Source organism: Sus scrofa, chromosome 14 (genome assembly GCF_000003025.6).
Source record: "Sus scrofa isolate TJ Tabasco breed Duroc chromosome 14, Sscrofa11.1, whole genome shotgun sequence".
Classification (NCBI taxonomy): domain Eukaryota; kingdom Metazoa; phylum Chordata; class Mammalia; order Artiodactyla; family Suidae; genus Sus; species Sus scrofa.
Genome location: NC_010456.5, coordinates 45,346,620 through 45,360,949, shown reverse-complemented (window position 1 = coordinate 45,360,949; position 14,330 = coordinate 45,346,620). Strand labels below are relative to the sequence as shown.

The 14,330-nt window shown below is 55.5% G+C and overlaps 1 protein-coding gene across 1 annotated transcript in view; it reads left to right on the top strand.

The window, feature by feature from the left end:
- TTC28 (tetratricopeptide repeat domain 28) overlaps positions 1-14,330 on the top strand; it is a 607,234-nt gene that overhangs the window by 564,077 nt on the left and 28,827 nt on the right. The window contains 2 exon segments of the mRNA XM_021074051.1: positions 1,175-1,315; positions 13,429-13,573. Coding sequence (XP_020929710.1) covers positions 1,175-1,315; positions 13,429-13,573 — 286 coding nt within the window.

Genomic DNA, 14,330 nt, shown 5'->3' with positions numbered 1-14,330 from the left:
TGATGGCCCAGCAAGGGGTCATTCCCTTTCTCTGTTGCGTAATCCTAATGCCACAGGCTCACTGGCCTGGCTGTTTGAAGCTGGCTAATGCCTACCTTAAATGCAAATCTCAGTGCCCTAGCCACTTCCCTCTGTGAGGAAGGAAGCCTGTCCCTTTCCAGACCCATATCTCTAGCACCTGAGAGGCTTGTGTGGCTGGTGTGGATGTCTGTCCCCTGCCTCCTGTGCCCTGGCACTCTCATCTCTTCCACACTGTCCTTAGTCAGCAGGAGGCTTAAACAAAGTTATCATGTGGACCAGATGATATATCTGGGCAGACGTCTTTCAGCATTTCCCCCAAGAATCTGGATGTGATCAGGATGCTGGAGGAAGGCAGAGCTCCACGTAGACCTGCTCTTGCCGAGCCTCCAGCCTTGGTAGATTGTAAACCCATGAGCACGGTGGACATTGGTCCCTCAGACTCAATTGCTCCCATCATGTCTGTCTTGGCCTCCTTGGGCCACAGGGCATGGCTTTTACATTAATATGCCCTTCGTTGTTTTAATCATACTGATGAAATCAAGGCACTCCTGGGTATTTCTATTTAGTTAAAACCCATTGTGAAATGTTCTTGTATGGTCTGTTATAGGGGAAATATGAATTAATTAATTAAAAAATTATAACATCTGCATGCTGAGTTTGGAAATACTTCCACTTGGCAGTATTTCTCAAGCCTACATTTCAACAGGCCTACTCTGCCTGGCACTACAGCCACTTGTGTGCATGTCCATCTCCTCATCTGGAAAAAATGCCTTTGGAGGCTGTGTGTCCCTGCCTTGGCTCAGGTAGGGACTCAGTTGTTGTTTCTGGACTGGAATGGACCAGCGCTTCTGCCGCTCCACACTCACCCAAGCACTGCGCAGGCGGAGTACCTGGCCAGCCCAGCACAGACATAGCAAATGCACCACCTGGCCTGTGTCGGACGCACACTGGACACAGGGGCCTCTCAGGTGCCTCCTTTCTGCAGCAGCTGTTGTAAGAAGCACTGGTCACAGCAGAAGGCTGGCCAGGGTGCCTACAGGTGGCGCCAGCCTCAGGGAGGCGTTGCGCCAGCTGAGTTGGGTGGTAGCCTGGCACTGAGCCTCACAGAGGCCTCCACCGCTCAGCGCTTTCTTTCTCTGCCACATCCCTGCAGGGCCTGTGCCAGCAGCGAGACGGAGAGTGAAGCCGGGGACATCATGGACCAGCAGTTTGAAGAGATGAACAACAGGCTCAATTCAGTCACTGACCCCACCGGCTTTCTTCGGATGGTTCGCCGCAACAACCTCTTAAACAGGTGCGTGTGGCCCTGCCTCCCAGGCCCAGTGCTGGGCAGGGGACCCCAGCGCAGATAATGAAATCTTAGCTAATGCTCCTTCCAGCATGTTGGACTTCTGGCCCCTACATGAGTTTACAGAAGTGAGCGTGGTGCTCCCTTGGCCCTGTGCTCCTCAGGGTCTCGGCGTCATAGTGGTGCCCCTGGGTCATGTGAGAAAGCAGTGACAGGCGTGATGTCACTGGGGTGGGAGGCCCAGGGGATGGTTGGCTGCTTCTTCTTGTGGCTGACTTCCAAACATCAGGCAGAAGCCAGACAGAGTAGCTTCACGTAGTTCTTTGCCAGCTTTGGCCAGTAACTGATGGGCCAGACAGCTGTGTTGACCTCCTGGCCTGAGACTGAGGGGTCTTGGAGAGTGTGGGTGCCAGCATTGCTGGAGGGAAAGCTCATCCACCCAGGCCCCATCTCCCTAATACTGGACCAAATAGGCCTCAGCAGCTTTGGGATGAGGCAAGGTTGGAATTGCCAACCAGCACACCCCTGCATCTTTTCATCAGGGCTGATTGCCCAGCTGCGACCAGGCAAACAGGGGCTGAGGGGCGTCTGTCCTGCTGTCATTTGGTTGCCTAGGAACAATATGGGGGTCACATTTGGACAGACCTTTCCAGAAGGACATCCTGTACTCTCCAGTCCCTGCCTTTGAAGGGCAGCAGGTGGAACCTGGCACACGGGAGGGAAGTAACTGTGCTCTGGGTGGAGGCAGCCTCCGCCTGGCCGCCCTGCGTGTGGGGCATTGTGTGCCCTGTCTGTTGCTATGTCCGCCCTGGTTTCCTCTCATTATCGTGCTGTCAGGGTGACAAACCTGTGTTTACTTTCCCAGGGGCAAGCCAAATGGGACGGGAGCTGAGGCTGGAGCTATAGGAACTGGCAGCTTTGTAGAAAGGAGGCCAGAACCTCAGGCTGGTTCACCCCCAGGTTCTTCTTTGGTTCTGCCTCCTTTGCGGGGGCCCCTCCTGGCTTTAATTGCATGTGGGGACAGGACCAGGTGTGAGAGACAAGGGGCTGGGCTGACTCCTGTCCTTCTCCGCCACTCCTCAGCCCCCGAGGCAGGTGATCCTCAACTCTGCTGGGTGCTGTCATCCATGCTTGTAAACTGGGGCACTAAGAGCTCAGGGCTTAGGTCTGGACCCTAGGCAGGTGATTTCACCCCTGTCAGCCTCAGTATCCTTATCGCATCGCTGAAGTGGGGACAGGCTTCCTACTTTTCAGGGTCCCTTAACATGGGACCTCAAGGAGCTAGTATATAAACAGCACACGATAGGCTTCATAATGCTCAGAAGGCATCGTATGCCTGGTGGCTTTCTACTGTTGTGAGTAAAGTGGGAAGGACCATGCTAAACTTGGATTCTTACCATAATAGGTGCATGAACTGTGGAAGAGATGGGATTTATATGCACCTGCGCAGCAGGTACAGCCCACCTTGGGTTGTGGCCTCAACCCGCCCCTTTTCTTCCTGTGCCACCTCTTATACTTTGCAGGAGAGAGTGCCAAGACAGGCCCCCAGACTTGATCACAGGTGCCCCTCCTCCAGGGCCTCGACACTGAGGTCAGACCAGGAGGTATACCCCGGGTCCTCATCCCTGGGGGGAGGTGGTGCGAATTTGGGGCCATAGAGTTGCTTGTTTGGGGGAAATGGTGGTTATCCTTCCAAGCAGCTCCAAAGTAGGTCCAGTGAAGCACAATATCATACCTTAGTTCATGGGCTCATTTAAACAATGCAGTCTGTGCCCGTATCAGGCTGAGGACTAGGACAGCCCTGAGGCAGGGTGGGGGCAGCATGGCCCACAACACTAAAGCCAGAGCTTGCTGCCCCTCTGCTCTGCACCCAGCTCCCTCGTCTGGGCCTGACCTGGCTTGAGGCCTCAGGCCTGGCCTCAGGGAAATGAAGGGGTTAGAAGTGGTCTCTGCAGACCTTTCCAGTCCTGACCTTCTAGAGACTTTTTTTTTTTCTTTTTAGGGCCACAACCACAACACATGGAGGTTCCCAGGCCAAGGGTCTAATCAGAACTATAGGTGCTGGCCTACACCACAGCCACAGCCACGCCAGACCCCAGCACATCTTTGACCTACACCACAGCTCACAGCAACGCCAGATCCTTAACCTGAGTGAGGCCAGGGATCGAATCCTCATCCTCACAGAGACAACATCAGGTCCTTAACCCACTGAGCCACAACGGGAACTCTCAGCCTTCTAGAGACTTCTGAGGGCAGATTGGATGCAGGGAAACAGTCTGCACTCTTTCAGCTTCAGTGCAGTGAGCCAGAGGTCCAGGACAATTGCCATGCTGTCTGCTCTCTGCCACTTCCCAACAAGCCCAGGAGGAGGGGGGCTCTGGCCTCTATCCAAGGGGAGCAGAGTTCTGGGTGACCTGCAAAGGGAAAGGATGGTTCAGGCCCTTGTGAGCTTCCTGCCCAGCCTCACACCATGCACAGGCCGAGGTGGCAGGGTAAGGGGGGAGGGGGGAGAGGGGGAGGGAGGCTGCCCCCGGCAGGTACAGAGCTGGGTTTCAGGTCACACCACCCAGCTGCCCTACCAGCTTGCGTGCGGTCCCGCCCTGCATGGGGTCCCAGCCAGGTCTCCCTCTGCCCCTTTGTGTCCAGGAATCTTGGCAAGGAGGTGGGCTGTTTTGTCACTGGCCGAGAAGCTGCTTTTCTGCAGACCTTGATCCTGCTGGGGTTTGCAGAGTGCTTGTCCCTGGAGCCCATGGAGGGAAGTGGAAGCAGCCATGTGTGTAGCAGCACCAGCTCCCCTCTGCGGGTCCTCCAGCTCTGAGATCCATGGGCTCCTTGGCCCTTTTGTTCTGGATGGTTTACTGCTTGGTGATGAGGCTATTGCAGCAGATGCAAGCAAAGTGAGATTTGGCCTTAGAATTCTCCCTCTCCTGCCCGCCCCTGACCCCCTGCCACTATACGGCTTGGTCTTTGTTCTTGAGGTCTCCACTACCACTATTCTTCTTGCCTGTGCACTTTGGCAGAAAACACAGTTGCATGTCGAGCCCGGGGCAGGCACTGCTGGTGAGGAAAAACAAGGAGTCTCTCCTTGTTATTAGCACCTGACCCTGGAGAGACCCACCAGGCTGAGCAATAGCCCCTAGAAAGGCCTCTGCCCTTCATCCTGCAGAATGCTTGGAGAGTTATGCCAAAGTTTGAAAGCCAGTGCACAGACATGTGCGTGTGCATGTGCGTGTGCATGTGTGTGTATCTGAACCTGGGGGCAGTCAGCAGATCACATTTGCTGCAGAAAAGAAGAATGGGACAGGCTTTTGACTGTATCTAGACTCTAGATCCCAGGCCATACACTGGCATTGTGGGCACACTCACCCAGGATCCATTAGGACCAGTGTCCCAGAGAAATGTTCTGACTTCTGTCACCACCACTGATACCACATGCATGCTAGGTCTTCACTTTTCCACCTTATGGCAGTATGTGTGATATGTTGTAGAAGGGGGCTTTCCTGTTGCCCCGACTTTAGTGGCTAGAGCTAAAACAGAGGGCAAAGAAGTATTAGAGCTCCTCATTGTAGAGAGGGGCCACAGGGGCCACAGAGCTCCCTTAGCTCGCAACCACCAACTAGCACCCAGCCACAGACCACCCCGCCTCTAAAAGTTTGGGTTGGGGAGTCAGCAAGTGAGACTCCTCAGCCTGGTCGGGGTCCTCTGAGAAAGTCCGTGACAAAGATTGGGGGTCCTGCAGGAAGAGGGAGCACCACCACCCTGTGGGACTAGCCTCCTGTGACTGGGCAGGAGAGAAGGGATTTGTGTGGCACAGATGTGTGCTTTCCCCACAGGCAGATAGCAGGGTCTCAGCCACTTGCTGGTTCCCTCCCCATTGCTGGCAGAGGACCTCAGCAGCAAGTGTGATGGGCTGCGCAGCCACAGAAGGACTAGGGGTGGGGAGCCGGGGTGGGGATCCAGAGTGGGCTGCCCTGTTCAGGGTGCATGAGGGAACCCCTGCAGAGCCCTCATATGCCAGGGAGACACTTGGAGGGTGACAGCAGGGCCTTTCCTTCCCCCTGACTGCCCCGAACCCCAGGGAGTCAGGCCTTGACAGTGGAAAGGAAGGAGAGCTTCCAGAACTGCCCTGTCCTCCAGGTCCACAAGCAGGAGCCACCTGCAGTGGAGCCGTGCTGAGGCTGGGCTTCTGCCCAGGTCTCCTGAGGGCATGGGGAAGAGCAGTGACTGGAGAGGAGGGCAGCTGTCCCTGCCGGGTCAGCCTGGTCAGTAAGATACAAGCTGTGCAAACCCATGTCCCTCTCTGCAGTGTGTTGTGCAGTGTCTGCATGGACACATGGTTATGGTTCTTCATAAACACCCGCGTTGCATCTGGCTCCTGGCCATCCTGACGCAGGCTACAGCAATGCCTCAGGAGGCACTGTGGACTGGGAGGCCTGATGCAGACGGGGTTCTCTTTACCTTCATTTCTAGGTCTGGTGGTGGCACTGATCTGTGGCAAGGCACAGAGTAAGGGGGAAAACCTTGATTTGGAACCCGCCTACACCTTTATTATGGGGTGATCTTGAGGTCTTTATTTTTTCATCTGGAAAAAATGGGGGTAAGAATGCTGACTGAACTGTCATGAGGCTGCAATATTGCAATGATGAAGAGAGACCCTACTGCATGAGGCCCAAGATTCCATAGGCATCTTCTGGCTGCTGGCCCACCAGCCTGTCCCCTGCTGGGAACTGCTGGTCCCCCCAGCTCCAGGTCAGGCTCAGTCTCACTCTCCCGCTGGCCCAGCGAGAGGGCTGAGTGTGTCTTCCACTCTGACTCAGGCCAGAGGTTCTGGACAGGGATCTTCCCTGCCAACCGCAGCTCGCAGGATGGGGGGGTCCTCCTTAGGGCTCCCCACCTGTCCCCATCAGCTGCCTTGAGGCCCCCATGTGCTGCACATGCTCTCCCGTAGCCTGCGCTTCTTGCCAGCAGCACAAATACAAACGAAGTGAGGTGTGACGTTAAGGACTGTCAACAGTCACCTTAAAATCAAGTTCATTGGGTAGTGACAGGTTGCTCAAATGCAGAAAGAGCCTCAGGGTGACTACATATCAAGCTTGGATCCTGCAGGAGGGCAGGCCCATGCCCCTTGGTGGAGGCCTGTGTCACAGGCCTTGACCCACATTCCCCAGATTGCTCAGAGCAAGAGAAGCCACATGCAGCCCAGATTCATCCTGGGCTTGAAAGAAATCAGCATCACCGGAAGAGTAGGGGTCTCTGCCTGAGCCCAGCCAGCGTCCAGGCTCTTCTCCCACAGAGGGAGCCAGACCTGATAATTAAGGAAGTGAGCAGGCCGAGAGAGCTGACAGCTTATTGAATAAGTACTTAAAATGCAGCATTTGACAGCCTTGTCTCCCAGAAGAGACAACCGTTCATGTGAGGATGTTCATGGCAGAGAACCACTGAATAGTATCAGAGTCCTTTTTCAAAATTGAATTGAGGCATCTCTGGCTGCTTGAATAGAATAGATTTGCCAATTAATCTTTGCTGTAGAAGATTAAGATTAAGACCCAGGTGCATGTTGAAGTCTCAGGCCAGCTCCTGCTCCCTCAGAAGACACCACTCGGAGTTCAGGGATCCCAGGGGGTTTTGGGTGTCCTGGTCAGGCCAAGGGTGGGGAGAAAGGAACCAAGTGGTTCCACAGGCGGCAGAGCCCCTGGAATTTGGCTCTGTCTGCCAGGGCTGCTCCCACCTCCTTGGCTGTGAGGCAGGAAGCCCCCACCACAAAATCTGGGGGCTCTTGAGGCTTGCAAGGCTCACAAGGAATGGAGGCAGGACCAGGACCAAGGACCCTGCAGCTGTGAGCATAGACCGGCAGCCTCCTGAATTGGCCCCTGGAAGGTGAAAATGTGATAAAGACATTTGGGAAGCCGAGGAGGCCTGTGTCCGAGCGAAGGCAGCACCCTGGAATGAGTTTAGCTCCATGGGAGGCCGCCTCCTCCTGTGCCCCACTCCTGCACACCCTGATCTGCACACAGTCCTCCTCGCAGACAGCCCGGAAACCAGTGTTCAGTGCAGTGTCTGCCATTCTGGGCACTTCAGAAGTGGGTTCAGGGCCTGAGGCTGTGGTGGCACTAGGCCTCTAACTCCCCAGAAAACAGAAGCCCCTGAGCTGCAGGCTTCCTGTTGCCTGCCTGCACTGAGAAGAAAGGCCCTGCCCCTGACATGGGCCTTAAGCAAGATGCTTAGCCTAGAGACTCCACTTACTCATCTGTAACAGTGGAGGGGCTGGCGGTGCAGGGGGAGGATGCCAGTGATGGACACATGCCTGCCCATTCTGGCTCACCCCAGAAAAGGCCCCATGTCCCACAGTTCCTTCTCTCCCCTCTCTCCAGAGGCCCTAAAGACCTCAGGGCCAGATGTGCCTGGGGTGAGTGTTCCTGGCCCAGCTCACTCTGCCACAGTGTCCAGGCAGCAGGTGTGAAGGACCTGAGTGCCTGCTGAGGAATTGAGAGCAGAGGGGAGGACACAGGAGGCAGGGGAAAGGAGAAGCCCTCTGAGGCAGCATGGAGGCCATAAAGCTAGTTCCTCCTCAGTCAGATCACCCTCCAAACCTTAATGAAACACCCCTTTCCCAGCTGCTGCCCTGTGTTCTGCTGGGGCCCCTGCCTCTGGGCAGAAGTGTGTGTAGGGACGCTGCAGCCCGCCTACGTGCACAGAGCCCTCGGTCTCCAAGATTCTCTGGATGCACTGAGCTTAGGTTTGAGCTCCTCTCTGTGTGCTGCTGAGATGGGTGGATAGGATCTCAGTGCCAGGCTGGCTCTACCATCTGAGCAGAGCCCTGCCCTTAGTCCCACCGGAGGTTGCTCGAGCCTCAGCTCAGCCATTTCTGCTCTTAACCAGCTCACTATTTTTGACTGTAAAATATGAGAAATCAATGTGTGTAGGCACCACACTCTGCTCTCCCCACGTGACCTTCCCCTCGCCTTAATGGGGCCCTGACAGGAAGCCGGGGCAACTAGCTTGGTGCCCAGAGTGGTACTTTGGGCTGAGGCTGAGGAGCACATCCCCTGGTCCCCAGTGCCTCCCGACACTCAGCAGGTACATGCCTGCCCCAGACATGGCCTTGGCTAGGGGCCGCATCATGTGTGTGAGCCTGAGCCAGCCCAGTACACAGGGTCTTTTGCGGGACCGCCCAGTTATAACACCCCTGCCTGTGGCATAGATCTCTTCATCCCCAAAGGGAGAATCATGAGCCGCAAGTGCTACCAGGCACCTGCTGTTTGTTATCCTTCCAGAGACATGAACAACCCCAAGCGCTTCACATATCATGTCCTAGCTCTGTATCCTGTGGCACAGAGACCAGGCAGCTCCCCACTGACTGCCGGCCTCCCCTCTCCCTGGATACCAGCTCGCTCCCTTTCCTTTCCCTGTAACCACACAGATGGCCATGCCGCATGGGAAGCGAATATTTCTCCAGAAGTAGATTAATAAACATCATCTGAGGAATGAGCTGATAAAGACCACGGTGTGGTGTGAGAAAACCCTCTTTGCTGAGAGCTGGGCTGTCAATTAGCCATACGGGGTCCCTGGCCATAGATGGAGGACTCAAGGAAAGGGAGCCACTGCCACCTGCTGGAGCTGCCTGGTGGTGCAGCTGGGTGTCCCAGGAGTCTGGTCCCTCCTTCAGGCTTCCGCAAAGTCCAAGAGAGGTCCCCTGCTGCCAGCTTCAACTTTGTGGACCCAGCAGCTGGAACTCCAGGTGTCAGAGGTACAGGTTTCTCAGGGTGTCCTGAAGGTTGGAAGGATGCAATAAAACCCCTCCCCTGCCAGGAGGAAGGCTGACCCTGCCCTACCAGGCAGCCTTGTGCAGGTCTCTGGGCCTCTCTGTGGTGAAATGCTCTACCAGTGAGCTATACCCTGACTCTTGGCCTCTCTGAACCTTAGTTCCTCATCCATAAAGGAAGAGCCTTCCGGCTCCCTGGGGCCCTGAGAAGGTGGTGTGGATGTGGCAGGCCCTGTAGGCACCTAAACGGGGAGCACGGCCCCTCCTGCATTTCATACTCTTGCCTTATGGGAAACATTTCCACCCTCTTGAAGCACCATCCTCTCTCTGGTCTTAGAGACCAGATGGCTGAGGCAGAGAGACATCAGCCAGGCTGAAAAGCCCTGCAGAATTCAAAGCAGTACAGCACCGAGGTCGCGCCCCGTGGAGCTTCCACAGTGCGATGGATGCACTCAGCCATGATGACATTGCCAGGAAGGAGGCAGATGTGCCTGTGAGGACAGCAGGCAGCAGACCATCTCACACACCCACTCACACCTGTCAACCACTGCGGCCAAGGGCTCAGAGCCCAGGGGAACGTGGCCATTCAACTGTGACTCTGAATCCTGACCACAGGACGTGCATTGGCAGTGCTGACTCTCTGGACAGATTGCGCACTTGAGAGCTGCACTCACGCCCTGGCACTCTGCTGCTCACACAGGCAAACTCCAGGAGGGCTTAGGGGGCTGTGGTTGTGTCCTGTCAGCAGGGGTGTTAAAAAAGCCACCGCAGTTTTGATGGCTTCCTAGATTGAGTCAATTTTTAATTTTTTAAAACTGGAAGAGACCTACAAGGAATTTAGTCCAGGCTTTCATTTTACAAGCAAGGAAAAGTGGAGAGTAGAAAAGTGACATGGCTTGTCAGAGTCTCACACCTGGGAGATGGGGGCACCCTGGTGGGCTGCTGTGTTGTCTGTGAACATTCCTGGGCTCGGGGCTAAGGAGCTGCCTGCTTGGCTGTTTTGAAGTATCATGGATGTTTCTATGCACATCTCTAGGCAAGCACCCCCCAGTGAGACAGGCACCGTAGGTCACTGTAAATGTTGTAGCAAAAACAGAAGCAATGCACAAAGGCAGCTGTTTGATTGCAGTCTGTACAAGGCAGCTCTGTGGAGGTGAGGACCTCAGTGAGTCCCAACCTGAGACCCTCCCCTGGAAGCATACAGATACCCAAAGAGTGTCCCCGGAAACCTCCACAGAGCCACAGATGCCTTGACCGGCCACGTGTTTACCAGCCCTGACCAAAGAAATGGACTGGCCTCCCACCTGGACCTGCCAGGGGTGAGATCCCAGCCTGGTCACCAGCCCTGGAGACCTTCAGGGAAGGGTGTAGACAGCACAGCCTTCCTCTAATCGGCCTTGCCTAGGGGAGGAGCTTCCTGTTCATCCAGGTCTGGTGCTTGAGGGGGTTGGGCTGGCCTCCCTGCAGCACAAGCCACCTGGCCCCTTGCCTCTCAGGCCTGCAGCCCCACCCTCCACGCTTGCCCCCAGCACTCACTGCCCCAGCTCCCCCAGGACTCCGTTCCCAACAGTGGTGCCTTTCCCTGTGTTGTTTCCTCAGCTTGCAATGGCTTTGCCTGCCTTGTCCATGGGGAGCCTAACTTCAGGTTGTCCCCTGTGCCCACATCAAACGGCCTGTTCCCAGAAAGCTCTCCCCTGGCTCTGCCTAACTAGCGACTAGTCAGGGTCTTGTGACCTTGGACCTCTGCTGGCACTGTCTCCTTCCTCACACCCCAGTGCAGTGACCTGTGGCCCAGCCCCTCTCTAGACCCACTGTGCCTGGCACCGTGTGGGCAGTGATGCATTTGAAATTGGTTAGTATTGTTGGGCCTCTTAAGATGCCTCTGGTACTTCATGGATTCAGTAAAAAGGCAGCCCAGCCATCTCCCACCCTCCTGCCCAGACCTCTGTCTCAGTCCTTGTCCCCTCATGAGACTCCCAACATTTTTCTCGTTCTCCCTGATCCTGACACTCATTGCAGCATTTCCCCTTTTTGCAGATGCATAGAGTAATGTGCAGAGGGTGAGAGACTAGCCTCAGGCTAGGATCCTTGGCACTCCCTTGCCCTCCACTTCCAGGAGCCATGTTTCAGCAGCTCCACTGCCAGCAGGGGACCCTGCCCAGGCCTCAGCACCCGCCCAGCCTGACGTCCTATGCCCTGGGTACCCTGCTCACCAGGGAGGGGGCCGCACATGTGGTTCTGATTTTTTTAAGTAAGTAGTGTGCTTTGGGCAGCCACCTTCCCCATACAGCTCGGTTATGCTGTTCTCCTTGTACCCGGGGGGTCTGGGTTGCAGAACTGGGCCTCTTTCTCCAGCAGGAGCTGTTCAGTTCAGGGCCCTGGGGTTTGCGGAGTGCCCCACTGGTCACCAAAGGACCTGCCTCATCTGGAGACATGGCACTCCCCCTGGGTGTCTGTGGCCTGATGAATCACGCTCAGGCGCCTCGAGTCAGGTTACAAGCCCACAGTCCAGGCAGACATGTGTCTAGGGAGTGAAACGAGGGGTGTGCAGAGAGAGGGTGCCACAATACTGCTGTCACCCCATCCTGCTGTCCTGGTGGCAGCCCAGGCTCCCTGGGCTGTGCTCCCTGCCTGCCAAGAATATGAGTGCACACAGGCGTGTGAAGGAGCACACGGGGCCGTGACAGACGCTGCGTGTCACACCAGAACATCTCCTCTGGAGAGCAATTTGGTGCTCTCTCCTTCAGGGGAACAGTGCTCTTTGCGGTGTATTCTAGGGAATTAAATGAGCCTCTGAGTGTCACTCCAGGATTATCTATGCTTCACTGGTTCTGACGGCAAAGACGTGCCACAGCCGCAGTCGCCTGTAATTACATCTTCCCTGAATGAGTGAGATGGAGGAGCGGCTGTGAGGGGTCTCCCAGGCCCTCCGGGTCCTCTGCTGCTCCTCCTCTTGCAGGACCAGGCTGGGTGCTAAGGGCTCACAGTCTGGCTTGGCACAACCCTAGAATTTAGAAGTGGCATGTTGCTGGGAGTTCCCTGGTAGCTTAGTGGGTAAGGATCTGGCATTGTCACTGCTGTGGCTCAGGTTGGATCTCTGGCTCAGGAACTTCCAACTTGGCTGTGGGTACAGCCAAAGAAAAAAAGAGGTGGGACATTGCTGAGAACTCTAGGAAGGGCTGGGGAGGCCAGGGGACAGAAGCCATCCCTAAAAAATGCAGACGAACCTTTCGTATTGTTTCCTTAGGTGGTTGTGGATCCTGGCCTGGCCCAGGAGGGAAAGCCACCTTTTGTTTTTCCTTAGGTAACAACCAAGGAGCTGCCACTACCAGCAACCCAAAGTACTTACTTGGTGGCAGTCTGGTCTAAGACCTGGTCCCTGCCTTAAGGTCCTTGAATGTAGCAGAAACTCCCAAACTGTGCAGTTTCTAAATCAAGAGACCACTGATCGTCTAGTAGTCATGCAGAGAACGTCACCAGAGGCTTTGCTGAAACCATGCCAGCCAGGCTGAGGGGGTCAGTTGAGAGAGACTTGTGGGGGCCACTTGGTCTTTGCACTGGAAATGGATTTGTTTCCCCGCTGCTGTCTCTTCTGCCCCCTGTGCCATGTGTCCTCTCTCAGCCCCCAGGGCCTGCATCATTGCCCCTTGTGAAGCCATGCTAGGGAATTGTTTTCCTGGAGAATCAATGAATGAATGATTCAATGAATATTCTTATCTTGTGTTGGGAATGTGAAACGTGGGGTCCTCAGGGTTGAAAATACCATCCATATTAATAAAAATTTGCCTGGAAACACTGGAACATAAATTAGACAGCCAAATAAAACCCTGTAGCTGCTCCTAAGCTGCCCTGCCCCTAGCCCTACCCTATGCAGGTACTGTTGTCCTCCCAGTGGGCCTCGTGCTGTGCTGGGGCAGGGGTGGCGGGGGCTGACCTTGACATGAGCCCAGGTTGCAGCCAGCATGATCCTCATTCTGTCGTGTCCAGGGCTCCCACCCTGTAGATTGGCCTTGGGTCCCTTTCCTCTCCGGTAGCATGGTGGCCGCCAGTTCTTCTGGTGCTCACATTTGCCTTCCCGGTCGCTCCACACAAGGATGTAATTAAATCCTTTGAACAGCACTCCAGGACATGTGATGATGCAGAAAAACTCCACAGAAACGTAAGCTGTTGTGTGCAGCTGGTTTGCCCTGCGGTTTCTGTCTGCGCTCACTGTTCTGTGAAGAGTCCCTGAGAGGGAAAAAGAGGCCAGGCCAGGAGGGAGGCTGGTGTGGCCTCTCCTGTAGCCTCCAGCTGCCTTTTCCAGGAACCGGAGCCCGGGGCCCGCATGCCCAGCTTCATCCCCGCCTTCTCTTCCCAGGAGCTGCCAGAGTATGACCAGCCTGGTTGGCAACACTGCATCACCCATCAAGGAGGGGACCTCCTCTCTGCCCAGGAGGCAGAGCTCATTGGCCAGGCCGCCGCTGCGTGCTCTGTATGACCTACTCCTGGCGCCCATGGAAGGGGTAAGTCCTACTCGGCCACCAGGCTGCTGGGCAGTCAAGATCATTACTTGCTGCTTGCTCAGCACCCCACACCCCTCAGACACAAAACAGGGTCCTGAGATAGCCGGAGGTTTTCCAGGACAAGGGGCTCCTCCATCCAGCTTCTCAGTCAGCGTCTGGAGGCTGAAGTGGACACGTGTTCTCAGTTGGTCACTGGTGAGTGGATGAGGCCCTGAGCTCCAAGCTGGCAGAACTGAATTCAAGTCCTAGCTCTGCTCCTTACTAGCTGGTAAACTCGCCTCAGAGACCTCAGGTACAAGTGAAATGTGGCCCCTTCCCAGCTTGTGCATCAGGCCTGGGGAGGCCCAGGGGGGACAGGGCTGCACACATCTCAGCAGTCAGTATGCGGGACAGGCCTGGCAGTGCTTTCCCACCCACAGCTCCTCCGAGTGTAGTGCCTGAGCAACTTTAAGCCAGAGTGCTACTTCTTCGTGAAAACAGATCCCTCAGCCTCTGTCAGGACTCACTCCATCACAGGGTTCAAGGTCAGAGACACCCTTGCACCTGTGATTTCTTGGAAGGTTGAGTGCGGCTGCTGCCTGAGGCTGTGGTCCAGATGTGGACCAGAGCCTCCAGTCCAGATGTGGCTCTCTAACTGGCTGGGGGGATGCCAAAGGGCCCAGGGATTTTGTAACTCTGAATGGTGAGCCTATCATGTGCTTTTGTACACAACTATGTATTAGTCAGCTCTGGCTGCTGTAAAAAAACACTACTGACT